The following is a 17,646-nucleotide window of genomic DNA, read 5'->3' as shown; positions in this document are numbered from 1 at the left end:
CCTAGAATTAACTCAATACTCTCTATTTTCCTTTCATTGGTGATCCTTCTCTAAATAAATGCAGTTTTTAAAAAGCAACGGCTATTAATAATTTATTCCAGTTAACCCTTATGGATGAACACCTGCAAATATTCCATGTATGGGAACCATTCCCCTCTCCTCTCCCTCCCCGAAAAGGAAACAATCGCTAAAGGGTGTTGTAAAACAGACATGCTACCTACAATACTCCATGTATCGTGCCACTCCTATCGATGCCTCTGGCTGCTCTGTGTAATGAGTGAATATTCATAGCTATGTCTTACAAAGAACATGATCAAAAAATATATAAATAAATAAAAACCTTAAACATTCTTACATGGATTTTAAAGAACAGAATACATGTTAAAAACTTCAGTAATTTATATCAATTTTAAGCAATACTTTATATACAATGGAAAAAAGACATGCATAGTCCAAATACAATGTTGAAAACAGCATTTTCATAACAAAAAACCCAAACACTAAGTGTTAATACCATGTACATGAATTCAAGAAGGACCACCCTTTTTGTCTGTTGCACACAGTTTATTTAACAATATGATATTATAAGTAAGAAATGAGTTTGTTGTTTTTTTTACCATTCTATACAGTGATTGAATCTTCTTGGATTTTCTTATTTATAGTAATTATAGCGCTTGCATGATTTACACTAGAATTGCTTTTCCTCATTTCAAGTTTCACACAGAAGAAAGAAAGAAAAGAATGCTTCTTCTCTATTCAAATCAGCACGGTCTAAGAGTGATCATCCCTATTTTCATCTAAAACCAGTTTTATCAGAGAAACAAAGCAACAATTTCTACATCTGCAAGACAAGGATTTTGGCATTGGCCAATGTGTGTTTTTGTGTGCAAGAGTCAATTCCTATCTTTCCAGGGGTAATACTTCAAATGCCTGCAGAGTTCACTATAGAAAAAAAATCTTCCAGCAACGTGTCAAAGTTACCGGGATACATTATAATGTTGCATTATTTCAGGAAACAGTTTCTGAATATTATTTTTTTCTTCTTTTAAACGCAAATGTTTAAAGTCTTGAAAATACAAATAAAAAATATGAATATAATGAACTTGTTTTCCCCATTAAAAAAAAGGTATGAGTCAACAGCAACAAAAAAATAAAAACCAAAAAAACCCACAAAAGAGACCAGATATTTTAACCGCCTGGCTTTAACAAAAAAATATATTCTTTGTATTGTTTTTTTTTTTTTTTTTTTTTTTAAACAGCAATTCATTCTTCCATGTGTAGGAAGCAGCAGTTCCATCTAGGATTCAAAACAACCCAGATGTCTGAATTTTCAGTACAAAATGTCCAAGAACACGAAAGAAAAAAAAAAAGTGATGCTCCCATAATGCTACAAACCCTCCACAAATTTTTCTAATGTGTCCCCGGTGGTGTCACCGACCAGAGACAATTCGTTAGACAACGCACTCCTGTTCGGGGTGTTTAGTTGTGGAAGCATTGCACTCTGTTCTGGGTTGCCCAAGTGTCCCTGATCCATGGAGCTAGCCATAGTAACTGCGAGTCCTGGGTGGGGGGAACCAGTCTGGGGAGAGACGTGGTGAGGTGATGGTTGGGGCTGTATCCTGGGTGACGGGCTGGAATGTGGTGGCTGGGACTGGGGACGGGGAGACTGAACGGGTGCTGGGGACCGCACCTGGTTGCTGAGGGAGGTGGCGATCTGCTGGCCAGGGAGATGAGACGCCTGCGGTTGTCCTGAGAGCATGTGCTGCTGTGGGCTCATGGGGTTGGGCTGCCCGGGGGACCCTATCTGCTGTTTCATCTGCTGCTGTTGCAGGATCCGCTGCTGCAGCGCTTGCTGGATGTTGGGCGTGCCGTCCGCCCCCATGCCGGGCTGGCCCATCTGGTTCAGCTGCCCCATCTGAGCCATCTGTCCCATGGAACCCCCCTGTATCGATATATGCTGTTGCATCCGCTGCTGCTGCATGGCTTGAGGGTAACCTCCCGGTCCTTGAGGCTGCTGGAACTGGTTATGCCCTGCCATCCCTCCTGCCATGCCAGCCCCTCCTTGCTGCTGCTGCTGCTGTTGCTGCTGCTGCTGCAGTAACTGCCGCCTCAGTATCTCTCTGTACTGCGGACTCATGTTGGCCATGCTGGGGTTGTGGCCGGGGTTCATAATGTTTATCGCTTGTCCCTGGGGATTCATCGCTCCTATCCCTTGCTGCTGGGGAGGAACGCTCGGTCTCTGCACTCCTGCTTGCATCGCGTTCATGTTCTGCAATCCTGCCTGGGCATGCATGCCTGGCTGTTGCATGCCGGTCTGCGGCTGCTGCATCCCGGGCTGGGGCTGGATGCCTGCTTGCGGCTGCATCCCAGGCTGGTTAGCCACGTATTTGGCTGTTCTTTGCTTTATAAAAGCTGCCATAAGCTGAGGGTTGGATTTAAGGATATTAAGAACCTGCTGTTGCTGCTGCGGAGAACTGGGTGATTTCAAGGTCCTCAGTAAGTCCTGAAGTGCGTTCGGGGGGATGCTCCGTGGCGGCTGCTGCACGCCCGGCATCCTTGGCCCAGCCACGGCTTGCGGCGTCGCCATCGGCATCACCGGTCTCGCCATTCCTGGCTGCATCGGCTGCTGCTGCGGCATCGGCGGGGACTGCCACTGTCCAGGCTGCATGTTGGACATCACTGGGCCGCTCACGGGGTTGGGCCGGGGTACATTCATGCTGACTTGCTGCATCTGGTTCACTGAACCCACCGTTGGGTTTACTAGTCCTGGGCGACCAGGAGGCAAACCATTGTTAATGTTGTTGACCCTGTAGAGCTGCTGCTGCTGCTGGGCAGCTTCTCTCTCGATCTGCCGGGCTGCTTCCACTGCGGCCGGCGGAGGCTGAGCCGGAGGTGGAGGTGCAGAAACCGGGTTTGCAGGTTTTCCTGTTGAAACAGTAGTAGGGGGCTGAGTTCTCGACACACTGGGAAAGCCAGCCGGTGACATACTTACAGGGGAAGGCTGGGGCTGGGGAGGAGGCTGTGGTGTTTGCGGTGTACTTGGCTGCTGTGTAGGGGTACCAGGCGTTGCTGAGGTAGGAGAAGGCAAACTTTGCTGAGGCACGTTTCGGGTGTTCATGGTAGCCATCCTTCTGCGCATGAGCTGAGCCTGCTGCAGGCGATGCTGGATCTGCTGCTGTCGAAGTTTGTGTTTGATATTGAGACAGAATGGCACAGGGCATTTGTTCTCTTGGCAGTGTTTGGCATGGTAGCAGCACAGAGCTATGAGCTGTTTGCACACCGGACAGCCACCGTTGGTCTTGCGCTTGCAGCCCTTGGTGTGCTGGACAACCCGTTTCATCTTCTGGCAGGATGGCAATGAGCAGTTTGCATTGCGGCACTGACAGGCGTGGACAAGGGACTGAATGCAGCGCTGGATGCTCAGTCGTCGCGACTCCTGGGGGCTCTTTGACTGCTGCTCTCCTTGGCTGTTGCTCTCATCATCCAGACCCAGGCCCCACTTAACCATCTTGTGGTCATGGCTCTTAGTGTTGTAGCAGTTAATGCAGAGGTCGTAGTCCTGAAGGCAAAGAAAAGCCAGAGTTGAGTTGTCTACAGAGCACTAACCACACCAGACAAAGAGCAGAAGAGTAAGAGCGGCGCTCGGTGAGCAGCACGAGCCCCGTGTGGAAGCACACTTTTGGTTTCAGTGGGTACAAACACACAGAGAAACAGCCACGCGCTGTGAACAGCTGCCAGTTTCAACTCACACCGGTACACCCGGACGGAGAAGAGGCTGCACAAGAGGCAGCGGGAGGGGACAGTGTGGGGCAGCGAGTGCTGGCAGCTGGTGGGGCTTCTGCCCATCTCAGCAAAGCCAGCCTGCAGTCACAAGTCTTCACTACAGTGGCTAACAATGCAAATAGAGGCTGTAATTGTGTCTTCATTTATTACATGAAAAAGTCTTGCAGGAAATGCTTTTTTGTTTTATTTTTCCCTTTTGATGACAGAAATGTTTACTTTTCTGTGATGTCTACTGGGGTGCCTACATAAGGAGGGCCAAAACCTCATAAACAGTAAGACAAACCTACTCTCACTGCCTAAAAAGTAGTTTGGCTCTCCATTTAGCTATTCTTAGTGTAATTACTGACTAATTATTACTACTCTGAAATATGTATTTTTTAAAAATCTCTAGAACAACCCTCAAATCAAGCACAAGTTTCATGCTAAGACAGACACTTATCTGAGAACCTGCTCACCCCCCCCATTTTCAATGCCCTGTCCTTTTTTACCGGAGGAAAGGCACTCCCTTATACAGAAGTGCCCAGAAGAAACCCAGAGGCCATACCTCCTTCCACCATTTAATTTCCCCTAGTGTGTACGATCCATTTCCTGCAGTCTTGCCTCATGAAGCCCTGTTCAATGCTTTCCTCAGAGGGATTAATTAAGACTCTTCCACTACAAACCTGGCAATAACTTGCAGTGTAAAAACTAGGCTGCACTTACTCTTTTTTTTTTGTGTTCAGCTACAGCCAGAGGTCATCACAAGCCCTCTAGAGGCTACCTTCTCCTCAAGTCCACTGGTATAACTCCATGCATAATTGCCCTCTAACATAGCTCAGCAGAAGTGATCTAAGCTGTAAAAGGACTAGTCGTTAAAAGCATTGAGCCAGGTTAGGAAGCAATTATTTGGTCTGATCTGAAGGGCAGGTAATCACTAATGTCGGGCCGAAGAGACAGTGATGAAGATTTGCAGCAGCCTCCTTACCCAGTTCTGCAGGAGCCTGGACACGCACCCAGCTGTGCTCCGTACAACACGAAGCGCCACGTATAAAGCAGAACAAAAACTACCCTGCAGAATGAACGCTAACTTCTCTCGTGGACATCTGTTTAACATGGATGAGCTAATGCCCTGCAGATTCAGATTTGTCTGACGCGGTCACACCCTACTACCCAGTCATAAAGTTCTTTAAAATTAAGTTAAAATATTGTCTATGCAGAGGAGCTACAGTGGAAAAAATGATGCAGCAGCAGCCATTCCACAGTATTGGTGCTTTCCGTGTCGAGAAACTAAAAGTACTTATTCTAGAAGAGGCACCCCATTGTGGTAGTCACCTTCCCTTAAGAGTCAGCAGCCCTTTTATCAGGATAGGCCTAATTTGGAGGAATTTGGCCAAAAAGAAAAAAAAAAAAAAAAAAAAAATCAAGCCTGGCTTTAGGGCAACAGAGAAGTCTCTGGTGATATACACCTACCTCACAGACAGTGCAATGCCACCTTGTTTCCACATGATGTTTGCACTCATTGCACGTATAGACAAAGCGATCCTGCCCTTGAGTATGTAGTTCTACCAGCATGCAGAGCGTGGACCACTTGGATCGGCGTAGTGAGGAGAACTCCCAGTGCTTATCTCTGGCTAAGGTGAGGAAGGCATCTCGCCCATCCATCAAATCACAGCTAAGTAATGGATCAGGGTCCACAATGGGAGGCAGAGTGTTAATTACAGGCCCAGCATGTAAATGAATCACAAAAAAGACCTGCAGATAAATGGGGAGAAAAAATAAAATCAATGAGGTTAGATAATCTTGCAGAAAAAGCTCGTGTTCTGTTGCAGTAACAGTATGCTACAAATGTTATTTAATTGACTTAGTTTAGGCTAATATCTTCCAAAATGTTGTTATACAACAGAAAAAAATTCTAGTGCAATCACAAGCTTTACTCCTCCTGATTTTTCAGTTCAAAATATCACCATGCCTGGATTTACAGGAATAAAATCTTCTCTTTACGCAGTGTATTTTGACAGTACCTCTTTATGCTTCTCCATAGTGGCATACAGCTTCTGAGACAGATCATTGGACACATTTGGCATGCTGGGTTTCTTCTTGTTAGCTCTACTGATGCTACTCTTATTCTTGTTGGTTTTTTTGTTGTTCTTTTTCTTGGCGTTTTTGCTGTCGCCCTGGCTTCCCTGCAATAAATGCATAGGAAAGATGTTACACTTTATAGAGCTCTCTCATTTGCTGCAGCTGAAAGTGAAACACTTCTGCTGTCAGTAACAGAACATTGTTCAAATGCCTGCAAATCGGCCATACTGTGTTAAATATATCCTGTCTTCCAGGAAAAAAAATCAAAAGCCCAAATGGCAGGCAAACAAATTTAAACATTGTTTAAAAATAGATTTTTAAAGGATGCATATACATTAAATAATTTGTACTTTATACTTATTTTTTTCCTTCCCAAACACTGTACTTTAGCTTCCACTGCTTGCTTTACAAGATCTTCCACATATTTGATGATCAAATGAGTTACAAATAGAAATGACTTAATAAATTCTGGAATTTTATTAAGGTAATACCAATTCTGGTATTTTGCTTTGTTGTGCATTTGGGGTTTCCCATACTTGCTTGAGCTCTGATTTAATGCTTGTTTGTTTTTACTGAATAAATTTAGGTCTAGTACACAGGTAAGAACGTGCAGGATTTGAAACCAACAAAATACATTATTTGCCATCCTGAAGACTTACAGCTGCATATGCAACTCAAAAAAATAATTCCCAAAACCTTCACTTAGTGTCTAAGTTACAACACAGACCACAGTGACCATATACTGAATACTAGATGTAAGTAAAGAGAGTAAAAAATAGCAGATGATGCTCTTTAGATGACCTGTGAAAACAGAAATAACTTTGAGACTTCTCATGTCCTTGAAAAATAAAAACCCAAGGGAGCTCGCCACTCAGTAACTAACTGCTGGAATGTTGGTTATCGTAATATTAAAAATAAGCTACTGAAATACTCTGATATAGGTACATACACATGCAAGAAAGTTTCAGGAACACTATGTACAAGCAAACACAGGGTTTATCTGCAAGCATATTTGTTCAAAGAAAACAAAAATATTCCAACTAGAGAAAGCAATTCTATATATAGACTGTTGCTATCCTTCCACTCCATTGATTAGGCTTAGATAGCAATTCCCTGTCCAGTCTTGGGTTTTCTGTAACTAATTTGATTTTTTCACCAAACCTGTTTGGAATTTAAAATTATACTATTTTATGGGAATCCAGACTGAGCTCTAAGAGCTGAAGGTATTCAGAAGGTATTCAGAAATAAGCTATTGTATGTTCCCACCTTGACTTCTTCACCCCAAAATCTCCCCCACCCTGATGAATTAAGGGCATGTCCTCCTTTGCCTATGCATTCCAGAGCATCAGCATAGATCTTAAAATTTAAACACCAAAAGGAAGAATAGATTGAAACTTAGGTAACAAGTTTTCCTTCTACTCCACCTTTAGCAAGTCTATTTGGTCAATCATATAAAGCTATTCCAAAATGTTTAATAGTTGTAAGATTGTTTTTGTACTACCTCATTTTGATAGCATTAAACATGTTCAGTCAGGTTTACCAGACATGCCGACCGTACAGTTATTCAGTGAGCCTTGTCCCCTTCAGAACCTTTTCAAGAACTTTACCACCTCTTTAGACCCTCTATAACTGATATATGCAGCACACATTTGACTTTTAAGAAGCCTTCTCTCCACACATACAAAATTTAGGACTAAGAATTCAAGCAAAGATAGATTCTGTACCATCTCAATACAAGGCAAATTGCAAAGATTGAGCTGCTTCTACACATGGAGATAGATCGCCATTGCTGGCCATAGTTTCCTCCATAAAGTGACACAAGTTTAGGTGACTGCACTGAAGAAGTTCTCATGCTTTTAATTTTGCCACTACTTCTGAGCCAAGTGGCAAAGACCACACTTTTGTGGCATCACAGTCAAGGGTGCAATCTTCGCACTTTAGGCAGACAACTTGTATGAGTTTCACAGTTAGCTGTTCTGAACTTTTTAAAATACCTTTTTTCCCCTTTCAGATGTAGAGGTTTACACTGGCATTCACACTGGAAGGGCATGGTATGATTTACTGAAAGTGATACTGTTAGCAAAAGAGGACTGCAGCTTAACCTCCAAGCTTTGTCTTTCAGTTACTTCATACTGCTACTTTGTTGAAATAGTTCAGTATTAAAATTTACATTCAGAGGAACAAGGTGAAAACTATTAACTTTATGGTTCCATAAAAAAAACATAGCAACAAACCGTATTAGCTTTGAAGGAACTGCTGAGGTTTAACAGAAGGAACCTTCTGACATAATAAAATTGATGGATTAAGGTCTATCACTCCACATCAATCACACATAATACATACTGTATGCAAATTGTCACTGCATCTAAGCTGAATGCAGTTTTTCCTCAGTTAAAGCTTTTGGTTCCACCCCAAACTGCTAGACTTCAGATTTTCCTACTATATTTGTTTTCAAAACACCTTGCTGCAAATCACAAGTAGAAGGGACGGTAAAAAAAAAAAGCATTAAGACCCTTTGGTGACAGATACAATCAAGAGAGAAATAAAAACAAATAATGAAATTCTGGCCAGGACCCTGAAAAATTAAGTTGCTGGGTTTTTTTGGTTGGTTGGTTTTTATACACAAAGAGAAAATGCTGGTGAAGGAACACCACCATCAGGATCAGCATTTAATACCAATGCAAAGCTTTCAATAAATAGTTTTAAATTTCAGCCCCCTACTGTCATGAACGAATACAAGTACCTTTGCTTAAATAACAGCAAAATTAAATTCAGCTTTTAAAAATATAGCATCTTTCAAAATGCAAATACTGAAGGTGATTTGCAAAGGTGTGAACCAGAAACTCAGCCAAATGACTGCAAGCAAATGTAGCAGTCATGATGCAATCCAAAAGTAGCTTAACACATTTCTCTGAGAACAGAGATGCTGAACTGACATAACTGACTTCTGACTCTGTTAAAAAAAAACTCAAAACAAAAAAAGCCCCTAAAAAAGCTGTCAGTGTATTTGTTATCCAAGAAGAAAACCAGAAATGCAGTTAAAGGGAACCCTGATTTGACATCTGATGTGAATGACCTTCTTTTCTAGTTTACTGGATTCAAACTCCCTTATTTTTTAAAGCGTCAATTGTCAGCTTTGTAAGCCAGAAGCAGATACAGCATATAAAGTTAACTCACCTCTGTTGTTTCACTAGCTGCAGTACTTTCTTCCTTTTTCCTTTCCTCCTCCTCCTGCTCCAGCTCCTTAATGCTTTCTTCCAGCACATTGGGCCAGAAATCACCTTCAAAGTAAGGCAGCTCCTTGGCACTTGTCAGTCTGTCCTCAGTTGCTTGTTTGAAGATGTCCTGTTAAGTGTATCACACAATACCAAGAATAAATCAATGAAGACCGCTTAGGAGAGAGAGGAGAACCAGAGACGTGATCCAGAGCTACACTGAACAGCTGTGCCTTGCTTACAGCCCATGGCCCACTCCTGGCAGGTCTCCTTTTCTGGGTGCCATTCAAAAACTGGCCTGGCAATATTGATAACAGCCCACTCCCTGGTTCATCTTAGAAAGACAGCTGCTGAGGCTCTTCTGAAACTCCACTGCACAACTGGTTCATGTTCCTGACATGATAGGAGAGACTAAGACCCCTCCCTGGTAACTACAGCAATTAAAAATGAAGCCTACACCATGTAGGCTCTTTCCTACACTGCTCCTGCACAAGAGCATGAGCTGTTCTAATGACAGCAAGTGCACCTCATCCAGCCTTTTCCCTTACAAATTTCAAAGTGCATAAGCACTTCAATGAATGTGTCTGGGCTGTGCATCATAGGTGCAGTAAGCCTGCTAACTCCAGGAAGAATCGCTGAATGGACTATTACAGACAGGAAAATTAAAGTCTGGTTGTGGTCGAGGTGCTGTGCAGGGCCTGTGTCCTTCACTGACCGCTGGCTGAAGCTCTGTGGTCCACCTGGCCAGAATGACTGGGGACCACCGAGAGGCACAGGTATTCTAAAAAGAAATAGGTACTTTATACAGTTGTTCTGGAGGTGTTTTTTTATGTGCATTGTGTTTAATGTTTTCTTCTTCGGATTCATTTAAAGACCACCTTATTAGGAGAGACACAGATTTTCTAGCTCTCTGCTACGCTGGATCAGATGACAAGGCTTGCTATAAGCTGTTCTATTCCAAACATTTAGTAACTGTCACTTGCAATCAAAACATCATTTTTTTCAAGCACTGTCACTACCATTAAGAAATTCTTGTGAATTTTAGCATGTCAGGAGTGGCAAATGCTCCATTGCCATCTTTAACTTACTTCCTTGGGTACATGTTTGATAGACAATTATGAAAATCATCCTTTTTCTCTTCAAGTGAAGAAGCTGTTTTATTAAGCAGTTTTTTTGATCTCACACTAGTGGGGTCCAGTATTGCACCTGATCCTCCAGAATCACCAGAAGCAAACAACTTCTATAAGCCTTAACAAGCTACATACTTCCTAGCCTGGAAGACTGCAGTGAAGGACAAGTACATGAAGGCATGCTCTTGCACACTTTTCTTAATAAAGAAACTAAACCTAACAGATTTTTAGTATGAAAGGCAGAACCTCCAGAAAATCTAAGAAAATGGAGACACTAGCTGAGAACAAAAACCCTTGTACAACACTACCATAGTTTCATGATTTACAAAACAATATTAGCTACCTTCAAATGAAAAGCCCATAAAAATTAATTCAGGAAGTAAACAGCAGCAAACCTTGTAGTCATGAATGATTCTCTCAGCAAATGCCTTGTCCAGCATCTTCTTATACCATTCTTGCAAACGTTTGGGTTTGGGTATTTTCTGATCAGGCGGATGGCAGTGAAAAATATAGTCATCTCCTTCACTTGGGGGACAGGCCCAAATGTGTCCTGTCACATACCTGTGTTTCACATACAAGAAAAAAAATCTTAACCATTGTGACTACCATCTACTCAAACTGAGATATAAATTCAGATCTCTGGGTTCTGTGTTGTTCTTGCCCCGCCCCCCTTCTTCTTTTCTTTTTTCTTTGTAACAAAGATGCTGAGGCAATAACCTCTATTTATGCAAGAGATGAGAAAAGGTCCAGGATATAATAATGAAGCTTAAATATCAGGTGAACCTCTGATAAAAAGAACTGTATGCTGTCAGTTTAAGAATCCTAATAACAGGAAAACCACCTTAGTGATAAAATCCAAGCTTCTCTCTCCACTGCAGAAGAGGCATGTGTTCCACATATCTCAGAGACGGCAGAAGGAAATAGAGACTATCCCAAGTGAAAAGCTACTTGGTATCCTGGATAAAAAAAATGCTAAGAAAAAAAGATTTATTTCTTTACAGAGATCTCACTCACCCAAGTTTCTTCACGTACTCCAAATATCCAATGAGGATTTCATGGTAAACTGCAGTTCGGAGACAACGGGGGCGGAAGAAATGAATACTATCTAGATACGATATGTACACACGCCTATAGTAATGAGAGAAGAATGATAGAAAATCATGTATGGCTGAACATCTGTTTTGTCTACTGAGAACTGACTGTTATACTAGATACATATACAGCCATACTGAACGAAGAAAAATTAATGATGACATTATTTTAAGGCATATTTAAGCATCTTAACATAGTATGAATAGTTCTTAAAAGCAAAAGATGAGCATTTTTTTTAGACAGAAAGACTATATATTGAGAGGCAAAATTAAATACAGAATACAAAATCTGCAATGTTTTTGTTGTGATATTTGTTTTCCCCTTCAAAGTAATCTACAGTCATACAGTAGGACTTATTTGTGCCACAGAACTGAAACATATCTCCCAGTCTTCTGTATTTGAGAGTAACTGTCCAGTGAATGTAGGAAGATGTTCTCTGTGCATGCACCACTGGTACAGAAATGAAAGAGTACCTTGTATTCGGAGGGGGGCAATCCGAGCCATACTCCTGTACATGCATGCCAAAGAAGCACACATCTACTCCGTCTATCTCCTCAAATGCAAACAGAGCTTTGGTACGGTAAGGGAAAGATTCTGACATCTCACCAGAATCCACAAATCTGGAGGAAAGGGTGGTAGGAAGGAACAGGGGGAAAAAAGAAAACAAACCACACAAAAAGCCAATTATTAAACCAGTGTCCTACCAGAACGAGGAAATTCTTTTCAACCTTATTTTTAACTCATTAGAAACATTTATGCAGAAGTTAAACAAGGTCAAATCACAGCTGTATTGGAACAGGGAGTCCTGTTACTAAAACACTCACAGAAAGACAGTTTCCATATAGTTAACATATGACTGCACAGTCAAGCATTGAGTACAGAGCATTCTCAGAAACCACAAGCCTTTAAATATGTTGCAGAGTAGAAAACCTGATGCATTAAGATGAAGTGATGTCACATTAACACTGCCTTTATGAAATAAAGCCAAAATACTTCACAGAATGTTTTAAGCTTTTCATTAATGATGAAGCAAATTAAAAATAACTTCTGAAAATGAAAGTATTTATAAAACCAAAAAATGGAACAGTAAGGAACAGAATCTCAGCAACTGCTCCAAACTGAACTATGAATTCTGTAATGCTAACCAAAATGCGGTCAGACCCTCTCAAGATTTAGTAATACAGTCACAGCGTTATAACCAAAACCAGGATGTCCCTGATACTCCCCCAGACAAAATACAACTGTCACCTCTTCTGAGTTCATTTACTGCATACTGCTTTTTTTGCCTTTCATAATCTTACTCGCGCTTAAGTTTCAAAAATGTGCAAAGGTATTAAGGGGCAAATTGACACAGTCTTGCAGTATTTATAGAGGAAGACTTTTTTAAAAGAACCCCATCAAGATTGCATTTATTGTAATTAATAGAACTAACCTGGATTTCATTCCTGGTTTAACTTCTACTGTCTTATCTGAACTTGCTACTACTCTGACAAAGACCTCTCCAGCTTCAGGATGGTTCTGTCGCCGCAAAAATTTGTTTACTCTATCTTCCAAATGGTTTCCTAAACGTGTCGTCTGTAGCCCTAGAAATGACAAGGGAAAACAGAAACATTAATACTGAAGAAATCACTGGTAAGTTCAGGGTGTTACCATGCTCATAAGGTCTTTCAGCTTGCTTCACTGTCCAGAAGTAGGCTTTTTTCCCCTTTGTTTTACCTCCATACAAAAAATTGATATTTTTATTTATGCAGCCAAAATTAAAAAAGCAAAACCATCCATGTTTTTACCCAAGTTCTAAGTATTCATAGCCTATTCTGAAAGCTAAAACCACTATAGTGGGAAAATGACTTAGTAAGTGAACTAACAAAGAAGGCTTTACATAGCATTTTTAAATTTGCAGGCTTATTTTATGAACACTGCAAATGTTTTCTCCTAACAAAAACACTATCTGGCTGTTTGACAGAGATTACATCACTTTACAGATCTGGCTCAATGCCACACCTTTTCAAGCAAAGCAAAGCAAATCAACAGAAATGAAAAGCCTTTTGACTTCAATGGAGATTTCATTGCTTTTTCTTTTCTTTTCAAGAGAGCTTTTAGATTGAACAGTTACAGTAATCTGCACATAAAGCTTAAATAGTTCTTGCACAGCGATAGAGGTCTTTAAAAGTTCAAGTCCACATATTGTCCAGATCCCCCCTCTCCATCTTTACATTTACAATTAGCTTTTTTGGCAATAGCAGTTTTTGTAGCATTACAGGATGTGATGGTTTTCAAATAAATCCACAGCAAATTACAGAAATTAAGATGAAGATTTTGGTTTAAATTAAGAAAACAGAAGTAGCACACTCTTTTGACTCTAAGATTTATGACTATTTCTCTTATCCTTCTGTACTTATTTTACCAACTAGTATTTCTATGTCATTTTTATGATCAATCTGCTATCTTTTCCAAAGTGATGGTGCAATCTACAGATGTTTGTTTTACTAAAATGCATTTGATTTTCTATTAGCTCTCCACCGCTTCATTTTTCAGTTATTATTTGGCTACCGACACACGGCTGCTGGCTCTTATTCCTGGCTACTGAGCTTGCATGAAGAATGATGCAGCGAAGTATCTATGCTAAAAATTATTTTAGGCTCTAATACTGGGGAAACCCCCCACATATACTCAAAGATGATCTCACTTTCTAAGGGATTTATATACTTAAAATTTTATTTTACAATCAGTTTACAGAAATTGCTAAATGTGGCAATCTTGTTTTACATCTTTTAGTCTGCCCTCCTGTCCAGTGAGAGTCTGTGGTTATAACCAGCACAACACAGTCTAAACATCATTTACTTGGGAGCCAATAATTACATTTAAAGGCACGTTTAAGTGAAAATACACTATGCCCTTTACCAGTTCCAATACACTGGCCTTTCCTAGGGTTTCTCAGCCCAATACAACACATTGGGCCTTCCATATAAAACAGAAGTGGGCTAATTTTAAAGGAGATTCAAAGAATTCCAAAGAAAATTCACAAATACTTTCTCAATAAATTATTTTGTTTTGTTGATTTCTCTGAAGACAAACAGAAAAAAAAAGAAACGGCTCCATTTCAGCTAATGAGTTGGTACATTTTTAGAAAGCCATTTTAGTTAACTCTACTGTCTTGTGTTTTCATTTTATCATCTTTCCAATGCTAAGCAACCAAAGGATATCTGCTTCCTTCCTTATGCTGCAATGCATTAAGACTCAAGAAACAAACAAAATAAAGACCAGATAGGAAGATAAAAAAAAAAAGGCAGCATTAAGATTACATGCACTGAAAGGAAATGATCTAAAAGCCACATATTTTGATATATTAGAATGCACAAATTCTTTCAGAAAGCAACTGTATTTTGGTTCTTGGACACCCCTAGCATATGTACTTCCACTAAAAGCTCAGGTCTCAATGAAAACTGCAGTGCAAAGTTTAAAAAAGGCATCCAAACTGGAAACACCACAGAAGGCTTTCAGGCTGCTTGAGTGCAGGAGTTCTGTTGCAGTAGCAATGGCCAGACATTTGTTACTGGATGAGTAATCGGATAGATAGGAAGAAAGTCAGACTTCTGGCTTACTGTAACTTTTTGTCAGGAAACTACTTTGGGTGACTTATTTGTCAGTATATCTTTTGTCTTTGAACATCTCTGCATTAGCTACTGGCTAAGTAATATTTGTACGTTTTCTTAGTAAGAAAAATACTTCAAAAGTTAGAATTTCACAGTGTAATCCAGCTGTACATTGGTTTGTTTGTATGTGGCATGCTATCAGTCAGCTTTATGGAACTTACTTGTGATGTGGCTAAGACAACCAATTTTACTTAATATACATTATGAATATGAGTGTTACCATAACAGTTGAGCAATAGCTTGCAGCTGAGAGACATGCTACCTTGATTATTAGCAGTTGTGCCAGCATGCTTGAGAGAGCATAGAAATATGGATGGCAATTCAGTAAGTGGGTTTTTATGGGGAGGGAGGGTGGGAGGAAATGTTAATGTTTCAAACTTTCATTGCTCTTGTTTGGTTTTAGGTCAGTAGTAAGACCAAGGTTTTGATAAGAACAGGCTTTCCTTGCCTGTTCTTGTGTTTCCATTAGCGCACTGTTAAAGAAAATGGATCTCATGAGCTGAGCCAGTGGATTACAGGAGGCAGCAGGACTCAAATCATCATGGGAAAAAGAAAACAAGACAACCAAATGGCAGGAAAAGGGGATCAGTGAAAAGGAAAAAAAAGCACCATTATTTCCCTGTTCAGATTCCCAAAGAACAGAATGGTTACCTTGAACCAAATGGCTGGTTACTCAAACTTCAAGCAATATCATAGAACAACTACAGACATCCAAGGAATCACATACTTATTTAAGCTAATTTGCATCAATATATGCCGTAGAGTCAGCATATAATACAAGAGACATCTATTTAAAATGGTTATCTAAAACTACATTTTTATTTCATCATTTTATTAATGTTCTCTTACAATATTAATCTGTCTTTAATGAGACTAATTTTCATCTTTTTAACGATACTATCTTGCACGTATCAGGTTACTCCAGAGACCTGTTTTGATTACTGTAACCTAATATGTCTCATACACCATTATCATCTCCAAATTATTCCCCTTCAAATCTCTTATTATGCAATCAACCACACACAAAGTTATCAAGAAGTTACATTTAATGCAAAACCACTCTTTTATTACAGTTTGGAAGATTCAGGCTTGCAAAGTCACAGTATGACAAGGTAATGCCCAGAACTTCCAAGGACCAAAGAATAACAAGGGAGGAATCAAGTACACCTGCAAGTTCTAGTTGTTCAAGTGTGTGAATCACCCTCTTGGTTTCTACACTCACTTTATTTTTCTGCTTTATGCCACTGACACTGCATTTCCAATGTTAGCCCCTACTCTTCCCCCCTAAAATGTGTATGTGCAAAAGTTATCAAATTATCTTCTCTGATGTTAAATACATGCAAAGAATGCCTGGGTAAGGATTACTAAGGAGACTGGGACAACTTGACCTGGCAGCTTCTGGCACTCTCTTTATGCACATTTCAACAAGATTATGACAAAGGTTACTTTCAAGAAAATCTAGACATGTAGTACAATTGGTTACTTATTCCAGCAGACAGTTCTTATACCACAGTCCACTCTAGAAGAAAAGCTCTTCAAATACGTTAGTACTTGGCACTACCACAGTACACCTGAAATGCAGTACAACTTGTTACTACATGTTATTTGAAGGGCACAGAGGTGACAGTATAATTTACTACAGTTTCAATGTTACATAGAAACATGTCTAAATATAGCCAGTAAAGTGTGCGCAGCCTTATGTTTCTCCTGTTCTGTTCCCCCTCTTTTTTTTTTTTTTCATCTTCGAAAAATAAGGACATAAGATGCCAAATACATCGAGCAGCATTAAGACTGACCACAAAAACATAAAGAGCAGGTCTCTAAAATGGTGATCAAAATTCTGACAGCTACTAAAGCCTTGGGCTACACTACTCTCCACTTTCAAATGTTCCTGTACTGTCTATCATGACAACAGGAAGTATCAATCAGAAAGCTGTTAGGGGTGGCAGGGAGCAGATGAAAGTTGAAGATAAACCCAGAAATATTAAACTCACTTTTAGCGCTGAATTTGTTTTCTTTGCGTGTTCTACCAGTTTTCTTCAGACAATTATCACAGACAAACCTATCGAGAAAAAAGACAATTGCGAAAATTTTAGCTTAAACCCACTACTGCCTAGCTTAAGCCCAATATTTGAACCCATAAGTTAAATGTCAGAGTACAATATATTTTTCTCTGGACTCGAACAGCTTGTATCTCTCCATTTTCGATGGACTTAAAGCCTTTATAACCTAGTTTAATTCTGCCAAGCAGTTATTGATTTCTGTAGTATACAAACTTATCTCCAATCAGCTTCCACTGTTCAGTAGTTAGAAAGAAACCACAGAAAACTGCATATATGAACAAGTCAGTTTCATGCACATTTTCATCTGAATATACTGAAATGAGATCTCAAAGAAAAAAAAAGGTATTTTATTTAGAAAGGCACTCAGTTCTTAAAAGGCCATGACTGCATATTAAAGAGCAAAGGTAGAAAGTCCTAATTATATGAACTACATTAGTCTTACTGTACAAGGGGTAAAAAAAACTAATAAAACATCTTACCCTGAAGGCCAAATAATATCATAATGTAATACACAAATCTGGTGCATCTTCCGACCACACTCTTTGCAGTCAACAAACCTGAGAAAAAACAGAAGCCAATCACTTTTGTTGTTACACAAGTAATGTTCCAGAATTTATCAAGAAAGGACTTTCCAACCCTCTGCTAAGAACTG

At 40.1% G+C, this 17,646-nt stretch overlaps 1 protein-coding gene across 3 annotated transcripts in view; it reads right to left on the bottom strand.

Moving 5' to 3' along the window:
• Positions 1-381: 381 nt before the first annotated feature.
• Positions 382-17,646, bottom strand: part of CREBBP (CREB binding lysine acetyltransferase) — a 96,377-nt gene continuing 79,112 nt past the window's right edge. For all 3 annotated transcript variants that reach the window (XM_074919812.1, XM_074919813.1, XM_074919814.1), the window contains 10 exons: positions 17,474-17,551; positions 16,926-16,993; positions 12,711-12,861; positions 11,752-11,898; positions 11,201-11,314; positions 10,582-10,747; positions 9,019-9,186; positions 5,784-5,945; positions 5,233-5,514; positions 382-3,559 (listed from right to left, as the gene is read on the bottom strand). In XM_074919812.1, the coding sequence (XP_074775913.1) occupies positions 1,388-3,559; positions 5,233-5,514; positions 5,784-5,945; positions 9,019-9,186; positions 10,582-10,747; positions 11,201-11,314; positions 11,752-11,898; positions 12,711-12,861; positions 16,926-16,993; positions 17,474-17,551 (3,508 nt within the window). In that variant the 3' untranslated portion in view covers positions 382-1,387. The remainder of the gene's footprint in view (positions 3,560-5,232; positions 5,515-5,783; positions 5,946-9,018; positions 9,187-10,581; positions 10,748-11,200; positions 11,315-11,751; positions 11,899-12,710; positions 12,862-16,925; positions 16,994-17,473; positions 17,552-17,646) is intronic.

Source organism: Athene noctua, chromosome 15, assembly GCF_965140245.1.
Source record: "Athene noctua chromosome 15, bAthNoc1.hap1.1, whole genome shotgun sequence".
Taxonomy (NCBI): Eukaryota; Metazoa; Chordata; class Aves; order Strigiformes; family Strigidae; genus Athene; species Athene noctua.
The sequence above is the reverse complement of the archived record's forward strand: the minus strand, read 5'-3'. Positions and strand labels throughout refer to the sequence as shown.